Source organism: Dipteris shenzhenensis, chromosome 9, assembly GCF_047967505.1.
Source record: "Dipteris shenzhenensis isolate YYH24624 ecotype China chromosome 9, Dip_SZ_1.0, whole genome shotgun sequence".
Taxonomy (NCBI): Eukaryota; Viridiplantae; Streptophyta; class Polypodiopsida; order Gleicheniales; family Dipteridaceae; genus Dipteris; species Dipteris shenzhenensis.
The window spans coordinates 21,867,894-21,882,353 of NC_141604.1; the positions used below are offsets into that span (position 1 = coordinate 21,867,894).

A 14,460-nucleotide genomic window follows, 5' to 3' on the forward strand; every position below is an offset into this window, starting at 1 on the left:
GTCTCAGTCCAAGTATATTGGACAGCTCCTTGATCGTTTTTAGTTCGAGGATTGCAAACCAATCTCTACTCCAGTGGACCCTAGCTTCAAATTCTCAGCTCATGATGGGAGCCCACCATGTGATATCACTCTTTATCAGCAGGCTGTTGGATGCCTTATTTATTTATGTCACACCAGACCTGACTTACAATATGCAGTATCTCAGCTCAGAAGATTCATGCACATGCCCAGTTCACAGCATTGGCAGACAGTGAAGAGAGTCTTCAGATATCTTAGAGGCACTCAGGATTTAGCCCTCTTCTATGGTGATCAGGGTTCACTTACCATGCATGCTTACACGGATAGTGACTGAGCAGGATGTTCCGACACCAGAGTGTCACATACTGGCAATTGTTTTTTGCTTGGCAATTCATGTATCTCTTGGGTCAGCAAGAAGCAACCAACAGTTACCACATCGGGCAGTTTTCACCGCTACAGTAGAGTGTGTTTGGCTTCGACAGTTATTTACAGATCTTGGTATTCGCCAGACATCCTCCACTATTGTCTACACTGACAGCCAGAGTGCTTTGGCCATTGCGCGTAACCCAGTGTTTCATGCGCGTACCAAGCATATTGAAGTTCACTATCATTATGTTCGGGAGTGGTTGTCAGCAAGAGACATAGAGTTGTCCTATCTTCCCACAGAGGACAACATAGCAGATATGTTTACAAAGGCACTTCCTCGTCCCAAGTTCGAAGTCTTCCGACAGGCTTTACACTTGGTTCCCTTTGTTACATGATCTGACATCCCTTATACATTCATAGGTGGCTATATTCTTTTGGATGAACATGTGCCACCATGACCAGAAAATACAAAGTATTCTGAGACGTTTCCAGAATACTTCAGCCCATCCCATGGAGGGGGGTTTGTAGGCCATCTCCTGGTGGTTCTAGTGATGCCCTATAGGCCATGGTATGTGCCTTGTAGGCATAAATATAGGCACTTGTAGTGTTAGTGCCTTTTAGGCCACATAGGACACTTAGTCCTATGTGACACCTAGGACACTTAGTCCTAGGTCTAGGTACTTGTACCTTGTACTCCCTTTTTTTTCATTATCCTCGTTGACGTGACGGCCAAGACTCGTGCGACTCTTTGCTACCTGCACCTCTCTTTCATTCGATCCTTCACGTTGGTCCTGGTAGTCAATACTTGACTCATGTATAACTGAAATCACCTTCAAATCTCGCAGTATTTTGGGCCACACATCAGTATGCATTCCTCTGTCCCCACCTTATGCACACGTCAGTCTCATAACTCAGCAGTTCTGGGTCACGGCACTCTCATACCTTGCCTAAGTACGAAACCTATGGGATGAGATTTAAAGGTGACCCATGGTGCTCCTTACCACATGCAAGAGGCGGATTTGTGTGTACCTTGGAATCCATTGAGCAATGTAAGTTTCTGTCTACTTCTGGGACACAGTAATTTGCAAATAATCCAAAACACTTGTGACTTTTCCGGTTGAAAGTTAACACCATTGAATGCTAGCTTTTGACTTTTTATGACTGGTGCTTGTAGATTTTCATTTAGATGTAGGGACGAAATTAGGTTTTAAGGACCCATGAGAAAGTACAGGCTGACACCCTTTGTATGTTAGCATACAAGTACTTGTTTCATTCGTGTGGCAACATAGCAAAATAGGGCAGTGTTAAAAAAGATTTGTTCAGTTGTAACTGCCAACATATCTCAAATGGGGTCTCTCAATTGTAAATATTTGCATAAAATTTGCTCTTTAGCACCTGGGGTAATGGATATGTCTAAATATTCTTTTTCGCAGCTGAGTATATGAAATGCATCACTTGACCTTATATGTACATGTTACTTTGTAGTTGCATGTCATGTAGGTCCTATTAGGCACTAGATTTTGTGCATCTTTGAGATGGCCCCTCGTCTCTTTATGGCCTTTTCTCACTAAGATAAAATAAATTTCCAACAATTTTTCTTTACATTTTAATCAGTCTGATCATGTCAGTATTGTGTCACTTCATGAAATGGATGTTTACCTGCTTTTAGTAAATTTCATAAGATGAAGGCACACAAACAGCCTTTATTTCTTTACTGTGGATTAAAGAGGGATAGTGACATCACATTTATGCAGCCAGGGGGTGAAAGGTTGGTTTCTTAAGGTCATTAATTATATAGTTTTTGTATATCAACCAAAGGTTTTTACACTGTGATGCCTTCAAGAAACCACATACCGTTTGAGAGTGTTAGTGAGGAGGCATACACAAGAAAATTGCCATTCTTATATAGTATCTGGAAAAAGATGGGAGCAACAAAAGCTTTGTGCATTTTAATCAGTCTGATTTTCAAGTAGCATGCATTTTAATGAGTCTGATTCACAAGTAGCATGCACTTTCACACTTCAACAATAGGAGTACACTTTCCATGTTACACAATCCAAACATGACAATATATTTTTTGAATTAATCATTGTTTACCACAGAACTGCGGCCACGCTTTGTCTCAGCAAGAGGTTTTGGTGCAATCACTGGCTCTGGTGCAGGACAACGTTCAATATAGTGTGAACGCACAAGATTTGCGAATGTATCTTTTAATGGCTTTTCCACTTCAGCCGCACCTACGAATAACCAAAAACAGACAATTGACTGGAAGTCAAATTCCAGGGTTGAAACCTGAAAAGCTTTTGTTATTTAAACAAGGCTTGAAACAAAATACTTCCAATTAATAGCAAATGATATTGGATTGGATGTAATACCTTCTGCATTGCTTTGAGCTTCTTAAACTTCCTTAATTACAAGATAGCAGGAAACTTGTGCTTAGAAGTTTGGTGTCAAAAGAAAGTCTTCACAAGCTATCCGATATTGAAGCAGGTTTGGAAGGTAATGCATTAAACGGATTATCTTTTTTTTTTTTTTGGGCAAAAAGAGACTTCTATTAAGTATTAAAGAAAACCGTTAGAGCAAGCTCCATACGGGATACACCATGCAATGCATGAAAAGATCAAGAGCCAAAAAGAAAGAATTGGGGCTGATAGTGCCATCTCAATCCGGTAGAAACCTCCGAGAAAAAGGGAGAACCCCTCCAAACTCGAAGAAATACAGTCCTTCTAGAAGAGGCTGCCCGTGAAGGGCCCTGCATGCTAGCCCATATGGCTATCAAAGTGTGAACCGTGTCAGTCCAAATACCCGTGAACACCTGTGATGGGTGTATCTGGGTGCCATCCAAGGCATCTGTACATCTGGCTCTCCAAATGTGCCAAGAGGAAATGCTAGCCAAAATCTCCCAAGAGGTGTCCACTGAAGCATGAGAAGCTCTGAAGGGAGTAAGTGGTACATCCTGAAGAGAGCAGGGCTCTATCACCTACCGGCCGACCGAGAGTGCCCAAGAAGAAGGCTCACCCTCATAAAACACCTGGGGCCCCAGTAAGGGATAACCATGCGACCGAGCCCCAAGCCATGAAGAAAGGGGAAGTATGAAAAATGCTGAGTATCCAAGCAACCCCTTTCCAAACAGTCCTCGTCTGTCTGCAGTCCCAAAGGCAATGTCGCACTGACTCCTCTGCAGAATGATAGCGAGGGCAAGTGGAATCAGCCCCAAATCATGATCTCCACAGGTTCACTGCAATCCCTCCATGAATAGAAAGCCAAAAAGAAAAGAGTGATCTTTCTATTTCTGAGGGATTTCCAAAGCCTCCTCTAGAAATTCATACACAAATCTGCGGTGATGAATTAGCTATCCCAATGGGGGGCTCTGGAGGGAATCCAATCCCTACTATTCAGCTGAAATCTCCTGGCATTACCAACCGTGAAATGAAATAAGGGAATCCCCCTCTCGGTGCCCATGATCTATTCACTCCCACTCTCTTGGGTCCCACTGCAAGTACCTGATAGGTGCATCTCCATAAGCACAATCTGCAGGATCCCAGGGCCAAGAGCAGAGGGTCGGGGTCTAAGTACCACTGAGAGCCCGCTCCATGGTCCACAAAACCAACAATCCTGACAGGCTGAAAGGCAAACTCTAGAAGAATATCATCCGTGGATCTAGAGAGTATACCTCCATCCCCAACGTCAAAGACCAGTGCATCTTCCCTGAGACCTTGAAGAGCGATCACCTCTAGAGGAACTGCTGTCCTAAAAAAAGCTCCCATCCAAGTGGTGGAAGTAATAGGCAACTCAACTGTCCATTCCACTGGGATGGCTGCATCTATCTGCTGAATCCTGCGTGCTACCCCTTTGACGTGACTCACGGACTACAGTCTCTGATCCTCAGGTAGCCTGATAAATGTCTTCCAAGTGCCTACTGTGCAGGCGGGGCCTCTCTCCCATCTAGACCACTGCATGTAATGGGAAGTGCCCAATGGTCTGCCATGCTCATCAAGTATACTATCGTTCCAAATGATTGGCTGCCTATCAATCTCTTCGAGGGTAGAGAGCGGAACCCTTCGAAGAGTGTTCCTGAAGCTCCCCCAAGCTTTCAGGATGGCAGTGATGAGAGGAGAGGCAGGAGATCTGAGAGGGGCGGAAGTAAAAATCCAGTGAGGGCTGTCCACCCAATCATCTCCCAAGGTTGGTGTGCAAGCCTGAATGCGTCCAAAAAAGAAATCCTTCCAAGGTTCTTGCCTAGGCATGAGTCCCCTCACCACCACCTTACAAAGCAATGCCTTGCACTACAAGTCCGGGTCAATGATATTAAGGCCCCCTTCACATGTAGGGAGAATAATGGTCTCCCACGCCACCCTCGCTGCAACATCTGCCGTGCCATCAAGTCCACTCCATAAAAAATTCCTGACTAGTCTAATGAGCTGAGTATTGCAACCCCTACACTAGCACCAGTAAGAACACACAAACCATTGACTGTAATAGATTACAAGAACACACAAATGGATTATCATTGACTGTAATAGATTGCAATATCTCGCTCATAATGTGATTTTCCATGCAATTTGATTATCGTCAAGACCAAGCACCAACTATATAGCCATACATAAACCTTACTTGGAGGCATTGTAAAACATATGGCTGATTGTATCAAGGCCTGGCTCTCATTTGTACCAAAAACCATTGTGCTGTATTTATCCATGATTTCTTCCCGAAGATGAGTTTCTATTAAATAACAAAAGAGCAAAGGCATGGGCAGGATCATATTAGATATCCCAGTGCTTGTGACATACCCGTGCTACTTCCTTTCCCATTGAGTGCACCATCAAGTACTAGTCCCTTTAAGGTGGAACTGGAACCCTCATGAGTTGTGTAACCCATGCATACATCATCAGACATCTCACCCTCTGTTCAGGTCCTCCACCCTTGTTGATGTAGGCTAGTCTCACTGGACCACCAAGTAGATATATTTTAATTTTGTGGCTAACGAGCTAAGATATTCTATATGCTGGGTATGCCACATCATCACCTTAAGGAGTCACGATCTCTGTGTAACAGTTATTGTTAGTGGCTCAATTGTATTTCAACCTTCACTCTCCTTTCACGTGTGCTCTCTTCTCACCTTCAAACTGTTATGAGAGGCAGTTTAACCTACCAGTTTGCACCATCTCCTTCAGTATTTGCAATTTCGGCCATAACCAGCTTCTACATCCTAGATCAATTTACAATACATCTCCATGCAGCAAAATTATCCTCTAAGATCGAGCACACCAATTTGATGCCAAATTAAAAAAATTGGGGCTTTATTTTGTCAAACACTAAATCAACAGAGCCTGGTTCTCATTTTCATTTATTGAACACTAGGATAATAGTGTACACATTATGGCACACCTCTCGAAGATTTCATCCAAAGCTAAAATTTCGTATCAACTAGTAAAAGTATGAAGGCATGAAGAACTGCACAAGTCATTACAATTGCTGCCACCCTTTGGTACCTCTCCTAAAAAATAAAGAAGAATCTTCATTAGATTGACTCCCGTCAAAGAATGTTAACTTTGGTTAACTAAAATAAGTTTTGTCGTTTTACTTTTGCTTTGCATTGGTAAAAGAGAACTGTGGGGACGCCCACAAGGGACTGGACTAGTCCATGAACTAGGAATGCATACATTTCGCTAACCTTTAATGGGTTGAACTGTTGGTGTTTGTGTAGGACTTGGAAGATGCTAAAAGGCTGATAAATGATGGAGCAAGTGCCAAAAAGCAGGTCCCACAAGGGAAAAAGCACCAAGAAGATGGCCCCTATTAATGAAGGCCCCACAGGGTTCTAAAAGGCCTATAAAAGCTGCCTTAAGGTAGGCAAAAGCACAAAAGCTCAGCTTTTGTAAAAAGTAGCTTTAGAAATGCGGGTCTAGTTTTTTTCTTGGCCAAATTTATTTCAGGAGAGCCTCAAAGCTCCAATGTCATTCAAGAGTTGTACTTAGCTTCATGCTCTTCTCAGAGCCAGTTGTGCAAAGCTATTCTCTCTTACAATAAAGACCTGTGGGGAGCGGGCCCATCTTTCTAGCCCCTAGTGCTGTGTATTGTCTTCTTCTCACTCTCCCAGTCTCCTTCCTCTGCTGCAAATCACTTCGCCTGTTCTTCCATGCCTTCATAACTGTGATACGATTGATTCCAGCACAAGAATCCTTTTCTGTTTCCACGTATGAGCTGTCTAGAGAGAGAGAGCTTGCTGCCAATTGTGTTCCAGCCATCAGAGTGCTGCCTACCTGCTGCGATTAGGCTTTCCCGCCTTCGAAAGTGCTCCAGGTCTGCTGTGAATGGATCCAGGAGGTCAAGGCCCTGCTGCAAAGGCCCAAACTATGCTGTGAATTGATCTAGGAGGTCCAAACTTAGCTGTTTCAGTTGTATCAAAGCCTAGGCTTTGCTGTTTTCCTTAACAGCAACGATTCTAGGAAGGCCCAGCCCATCAACTACTTTAAGGAAGGTTGCAGTTATCCAGCACAAGGCAAGTTTATTCATGAGCAGCCCCAGTTATGGCTATGGTGGAAGGCAGTTGAAACGTACACTAACTAATCTCTCTGGTTTCTGTCGATTCACGGATGAAATTCACAGGCGCTGGCATCGTATTTTTCCTCCCAGCCTATCTTGTGGATTGCATGCATCACAAAGATACGTAACTTTATTTCCTTCATGCCTATCCACAAGCCCTCAGTTCCCTAGATGGTTCCCTCCGCCACATGTCATCATTCTAGACCTTTAGCTTGGTACACCATTTACCCCTCTCTTGGGGCACAATTAAAACATTTGCCCCTTGGCATTTTTACACATTTAGGTGCACCTAGGCCTGAGCACTCAGAACCACCTAGTCGATGCCAATACACCCTCACCTAGGACCTTGGCAGTTACTTCCCTTGACCATTTTATTTACGCACATAAAATATTACAAAAGTCGGTCATCTAAGAGAAAATGCCCACCGATCTTTCCGAGGTCATGCTATCTCGGCTAGAGCATAACATTCCTTCCCTCTTCAAGCATCAGCGTCCTCGATGATGAAATCTGGGAACACTCTCCGTAACTCGTATACGGATTCCCAGGTAGCTTCTGATAGAGGTAGACCATGCCATGCAACCAACACCGTGGGTATCTTCCGATTGCGCACTTGCATTGTTCCTCGGTCCAGGATTCTTGTTGGTTTGCGTCTTGCATTGTTCTCTATCTCCTGAAACAAAACAACACCTTCGATTAGTGAGTCACCTGTATGCAAAAATTTCTTTAAACGAGAAACATGAAACACTGGGTGCACCTTACACCCCGGTGGCAATTCTAATTTATAGGCTACCTTGCCTATTCTTTTTAGAATTAACCATGGCCCACAATATCGAGGTGATAACTTAGCACACTCTCCTGCAGTCAAAGACTTAGAGTGCGAAGGAACTCCGAGAAAAACTTTTTCTCCTTCCTTAAATTCTCTAGTGGATCGGCTTACATCCGCATACGCCTTAGCTCTATCCATAGCTTGGCGGATGTTTGCTCTCGCAAGTGCTAACATCTCCCACATCTGAACCACAAAGTTCGCGGCACTAGGCACTTTCTGAGGTATTCCAACTATAGTTGGATTCGCTGGCCTATAACCATAGTTCAATTCAAACGGACTGAACCCTGTAGAGGAATGTTTTCTATCATTGTAAGCAAACTCCAACAATGGCAACCACTTGTCCCATGTATGTTGCCTCAATGACACATATGCTCTAAGCATATCCTCTAAAATTTAGTTGATTCTTTCTGTCGTTTCTGGATGATCCCCACTACTCATTCCCAACTCAGTCCTTAGTGTCTCAAATACCGCAGTCCAAAAATGACCGGTAAATTTGACATCTCTGTCTGACACTATGGATTTAGGTAATCCATGCAGACCAAATATATGTCTAATAAACAAATCCGCCACTTGCGGGGCACTAACAGATTCTCTAGTTGGAATGAAGTGAGCCATCTTGGTAAGACGATCAACCACCACAAGGATAGAATCATATCCACCTTGTGTCGTAGGCAGCCCTACAATAAAGTCCATGGAAATGCTCTCCCACTTACTTAATGGTATCTCCAAGAGCTGTAAAAGTCCGGGTGGCTTCACCCGCTCTGCCTTACATACTTGACACGAAAAACAACGTGTCACATATTCATGAATATGCTTTTTCATCTTTGGCCAAAAGAAATCTCGCTTTACGTGATCATATGTCTTCTCGACTCCTAGATGTCCCGCACATGGGCTATCATGGCACTGTCGAATGACTCTCTGCCTGAGATCATTCTGATTAGGTACTACTACCTTGCCATTTCTTTTCAGCATACCATCCCTTATGGCATATCTTACATAAGTTTGGCCTTTTCTGGATGCCAGGTCATCCTTTTCCCCGGGTTTCAATACATGAACCTTAGGCCATAGGCTCTGGACGAACTCGTCCACCTTTTGAGTTTCTCTAATCTCGGCCATTAGAGCACTCTCTAACACCGTGAAACTCATGTTATGCATAATGCGTGACAACGCATCAGCAACTTTATTATCCTTCTCTCTTCTGTACCGAATCGTCAAATTAAACTCCTGCATGAGCTCTGCCCACCTAGCTTGGCGGCCTCTCAAGTCAGGTTGTTTACAAAAATGTTTCAGAGTATCATGATCAACATCCACATAAAACTCTGATCCATACAAATAATGTCTCCATGTTTTCAAAGCATGGACAATAGCATACAACTCTAATTCATGAGTTGGCCAATTTCTTTGAGAGGGAGAAAGCTTCTTGCTTTCAAAGGCTACTCGCCTTCCCTCTTGGAGGAGAACTGCTCCTACCGCAATGCCACTTGCATCGGTTTCCAGGAACAATGGTTTCTGGGGATCAACTATTTTTAACACCGGTCCTGTGACCACAGCTTATTTTATGGTGTTAAAACTTTCTTGTTGATTTTGTCCCCATTGAAAGGTACTTTATCTGAGGTCAGATTAGTCAATGGCGATACTATTTCAGAATATCCTTTGATATGCCTTCGATAAAATTGGACAAATCCCAAGAATGATCGCAAAGCGGTCAAACTCTAAGGGATTGGCCAAGTCAGTATCGCAGCCACTTTCTTTGGATCCATTTCTACCCCCTCGAGTAATTATGAATCCTAAATATTCAAGTCTAACCATACACAATATAGTTTTCTTCTTATTTACATAAAGACTGGCTTTCCTCAAAGTACTAAACACTATTCTTAAGTGTTCGCGATGCTCAGTAATACTTTTACTGAATACCAGAATATCGTCAATAGAATGTACTACAAACTTTCCGATATACGGACGTAGCAAATCGTTCATAAGCATGACGAATGTAGCTGGAGCATTGGTAAGTCCAAAGGGCATTACCAAAAACTCATAATGACCAAACCAGCTTCTGAAAGCGGTTTTATGCACATCCTCGGCTCTAATACGGATCTGATGGTAGCCACACTTAAGATCTATCTTACTGAAAATTACGGCCCCATGTAATGCATCTAGCAAATCATCGATCCGAGCCATCGGATACTTGTGCTTAATAGTGATATTATTCAATGCTCTGTAATCTATACAGAGGCGAAAAGTATCATCTTTCTTCCTCTTTAATATCACTGGCGAAGCAAAAGGTGAAAAACTGGGTTGAATCTGCCCCAGCTTGTATTCTTCCAGTTGTCTTCGCACCTCAGCTTCTTCTGTAAAGCTTAATCTATAGGGAGGTCTATTTACAGGTTCTGCCCCCGGGATCAGCTCAATTTTATGTTGAACATTCCGCTCTGGAGGTAACCCATAAGGTAACTCATCCCTAAAAGAATCAGAGAACTTCTCCGATCTCTCTTTAGCCAACTCGGCCATTTCCCCATCTTGGGTAGCCTCAGTGCTAGCTGATGCATCATCAATCGTACAGACACATAAACTCTTTCGGAGTCTTCCGAATTTCCATGGCTGAAATCAATGGTCCTCGAGGTAAATCCTTTTCACCTCACAAAACATATTCTACCCTGTTCATCTTGAACTGGTAAATATGCTTTTTCCAATCAATGGCTGGATTTTTCCAAAAATGCCAAGCCATGCCTAGGGCTATATCTACGTGAGCAAGCCTGGTCAACTCAAAGTACAGCTTCTCAACATAGTCCTGTATTCGAAGTTCCAACTGGGTAACCCTTTGGTCCCATACTTCAGTTGAACTTCCATCCGCCATCCTGACTGTATAAGCATAGTCAGACGGACTAGTTTTCAACTTGAGCCTCTTAATAAGCTTCGAGTTAATTACATTGTGCGTTGACGCTGAGTCAAACAACACAATCACATCATGATTGACTACTTGCCCTTTCATTTTAATCAACTCGAGCTCATCGAAAACCGTATACCCCGTTGCTGCGGGCTTTGAAAGAATATTATCACGTGCACCACTTACTAACTTAGTAACAGACACACTTAACAACACAGGTACTAACCTCTGAGAAGGTCCCGCCAATTGCATCTGCATATATTCCGCATTGGAACTCTCCTGCATTTCCGCGTCGCATTCAGATATTATCATATTGGCCGTGCGACGGCCTTTGTTTAGTGGACAATCTTTCCACTGATGTCGCTAAAGGCAGCCAAAGCACAATCCTTCTTTTCTAGCTTTCTCTTTTTGCTCAGGGGTCAACGAGGACTTTGACCACAAGCTCAGGCTGCCATTGGAGTTACTTTTCTTTTCACCCCAACGGTGGTACTTGTCTTTGCTTGTCCCTCAACTGGCTTCACCTGCTTGGTTTGGCCACTTGGCTGCGAGACACTTGTCTTTGAAGTCCATTTCCTCTGAAATCTCCCTTTTTTCAGGTACTCATGCTGAGTCCCTGCCTGCACAAACCCACTAGGTCTGCATCTAGCATCCTCATAGTTCAGGGCTACTGCAATAGATTCATCTAATGTAGTCACATATGTAGCCCGAACTTCCATTTTAATCTTGTCGTTCAGTCCATAGATATAGTCTTTCAACTGAACCGACATAGGGAGAGGGTCTGTTATTTTCATAACACATTCCCTGAACTTGTCAGTGTACTCTGCCACCGACAAATTCCTCTGGCGAAGGTTTCTATAAGCATCCCAAGCTCGGGACTCTTCGTCAGGTGGAAGGAAGTGTTTCTTAAATTCAGCCTTAAACCCTTCCCAGGTGGTAGGGGCAACTTGATCTTTCTGTTGCTTTATCCACCATCTATCCGTTGCCTCAATAAACAGGTGAGTGGTCTCGCGGATTTTCTTTAGATCAGATCTGATTTCACAAATGGCGAAGGCTTCTTCCCACTTGTGTAACCAAACCTCGATCACATCAGAACTGCGCTCAGTCATCCGACCAGCGTACTTCTCCGGTCTATAGTTGGCAATATTAGGTACCTTGACCTTCGCACGTTTTGATGAGTGTATACTGGGCTCTCGCTCTGCTGGAGCTTTGCCCTTTTCATTTCTAGATGGTCTAGCCGACAAGGCTTGCACCATCTCTCTAATTTCATTTTGATCAGCGTTCACTTGAAGCTGCTGGTTCATGATCTGTTGTAAGGCATCTTCTAGTACAGAAATCCTACCCACCAAAGTAGGTGTTGTGTGATGGGACACTTGTTGCGTAGATCGTGCTCTAGATTCACCAGGATTTACCCTGGAATCCTGTCCCTCTGTTACCATTGTTTCAAAAGGGAAAATAGTTTTTTTTTTTTTCACTTCGAATTTCCTTCAGCTGTACAGGAATAAATCGATTGCAAACTCTGATGTACAAGAATAAATCGACTGCAAACTGGAAACTAAAATTTATATCAAAGGAAAAAATAATGCTCCCTGGAAACTCCACGTAACGTAGATGTCCCAAAAACCTGCTCCCTATTTCGGAATGATACGCTATTTACTGCTTTGAGGAGCTGCCTCCAATCTGATACGAACAAGAGATTTTCGGTCGGCGTCAGACAATTGAGACTACTCAGCAGCAGCTCCTTCAGTTTCTCGACAAGGTCACTAGAGGTGGGTCTTGGAGGGAGCTCCAAATATATTGCTCTACCCGAAAACTCAACCCAAAAATTGATCGCCAAGGCTCTTACAACGGGTAGATTTCCCAGTCCCGGCTAAGCCATACATTCCAAAGACGGAGACTCGAGACGGGCTGTTGTGTTCTGATGTTTGGGATATCGATTCTAACTAGCTACAGATCAGCCGTAAAAGTCGATCTTTTCCCTAGCCGTTTGCAGGTTTGCACGCTTTAACACCAGTCCGCCCCAGCTGTCGAGGAGTTTCACAACTTCACAACATTTGCCAACATCAACGTGCCCGTACGTCGCCCATCACCATGCCTTCTCTAATTTCCCAAATCTCTCAGACGTAGTCCCACGCAACGGAATCAGCCTGCTCTTCTATCACCTGCCTACGGGAACCTTGCCCTGTGACAGCTGTACCCGCTCCTGCTCTCCTGTAGCGAATCCATCAACGGAAGCCCGCACAAACAGAGCCACCTAAAACACACGTCGTTCGCCTCACACGCCCAATACGTCCTGCGCCTTCTTGATACGTAACTCGTATGAGTCCCCTCGTCCAGCCTGAACGCTAACCTGCTTTGATACCAAATGAAACGTACACTAACTAATCTCTCTGGTTTCTGTCGATTCACGGATGAAATTCACAGGCGCTAGCATCATATTTTTCCTCCCAACCTATCTTGTGGATTGCATGCATCACAAAGATACGTAACTTTATTTCCTTCATGCCTATCCACAAGCCCTCAGTTCCCTAGATGGTTCCCTCCGCCACATGTCATCATTCTAGACCTTTAGCTTGGTACACCATTTACCCCTCTCTTGGGGCACAATTAAAACATTTGCCCCTTGGCATTTTTACACATTTAGGTGCACCTAGGCCTCAGCACTCAGAACCACCTAGTCGATGCCAATACACCCTCACCCAGGACCTTGGCAGTTACTTCCCTTGACCATTTTATCTACGCACATAAAATATTACAAAAGTCGGTCATCTAAGAGAAAATGCCCACTGATCTTTCCGAGGTCATGCTATCTCGACTAGAGCATAACAGCAGTTCAGCCTCCAGTCGACCCAATATGAGGCATCCTTTTGGACTCGATGAAGATCGTAATGAAGAATTTGTGAACGCCTGAAGCAAATGCCTTAATTTCAGCACTTGTTCGAGGAGATGGTGACAAAACAAGTTTCTTCTTCCCACAAAGAAGAATTTGCTCGTAAGCTTCTCCTGTTTCTAAAGAATCTCCTAGGCAATATCATGCTTCAGGTCAAAGTTCCCCTTCAGTTTAAAGATGCTCTAATTCGAAGAAAAGAGGAAGGAGCCCAAAGCCCCATAAGAGACAGAGCAGAAAGCGCTGATGGAGATCCCCCAGTTCCAGCCCGTCCTCTTCTTCTTCTTCTTCTTCTTCTTCTTCTTCTTCCTCTACATCCAAAGAGGGTTCTACTGATGGAAGAAAAAGAAGGAGATCTAGTCCAGAAGAAGGAACTTTAAAAGAGGCAAGTCCATCAAATTTATGACATTTGATGGAAAGTATGGGGCAAGTGTGAAAGAAAGAGAGAAATAAAGAAAGTTTATTAAATTCTACTAAAGACCGATGGGTCTATGAGATTGATAGAAAACTTCATACAATGAGCAAAAGGGTGGAGCTACTTAGCGAGCATCCTAACCCATGCTAGAGAAAACTATGCAGACACAGTCACTGAATCATCATACATGTCACCCTAGTCAGACATCCCCGGCAGCATCATTCCATGGAAGACGCAGTGCATGAAAATGTCGAGATACACCCGATGACGGACTAGGCAGTTGTAGGCAAAGAAGCCTGTAATAGATCAATGACTGCTATTTGGATGAGTAGTATGTCACGCCCTCCTGGTGGCTACCCAACGCCTAATGAGCGACATAGTAACCCCTGTCGGCCGTATCCCATGTCTGATAATAGAAGAAATGTCAGTGAGTGTGACCTGTGTGTCTCTATCCTCTGTCGAGTGTGCCACATCTCAATATCGGGGTCTCTACCTCTCCTGCTATCTGTGGTCAAGGGGG

At 43.8% G+C, this 14,460-nt stretch overlaps 1 protein-coding gene across 1 annotated transcript in view; it reads right to left on the bottom strand.

Annotated features, from left to right (window-relative positions):
* LOC147898368 (RNA polymerase III subunit RPC82 family protein) overlaps nt 1-14,460 on the bottom strand; it is a 112,900-nt gene that overhangs the window by 25,654 nt on the left and 72,786 nt on the right. The window contains exon 5 of the mRNA XM_087378765.1: nt 2,482-2,621. Within this exon, the coding sequence (XP_087234891.1) occupies nt 2,482-2,621 (140 nt within the window). The remainder of the gene's footprint in view (nt 1-2,481; nt 2,622-14,460) is intronic.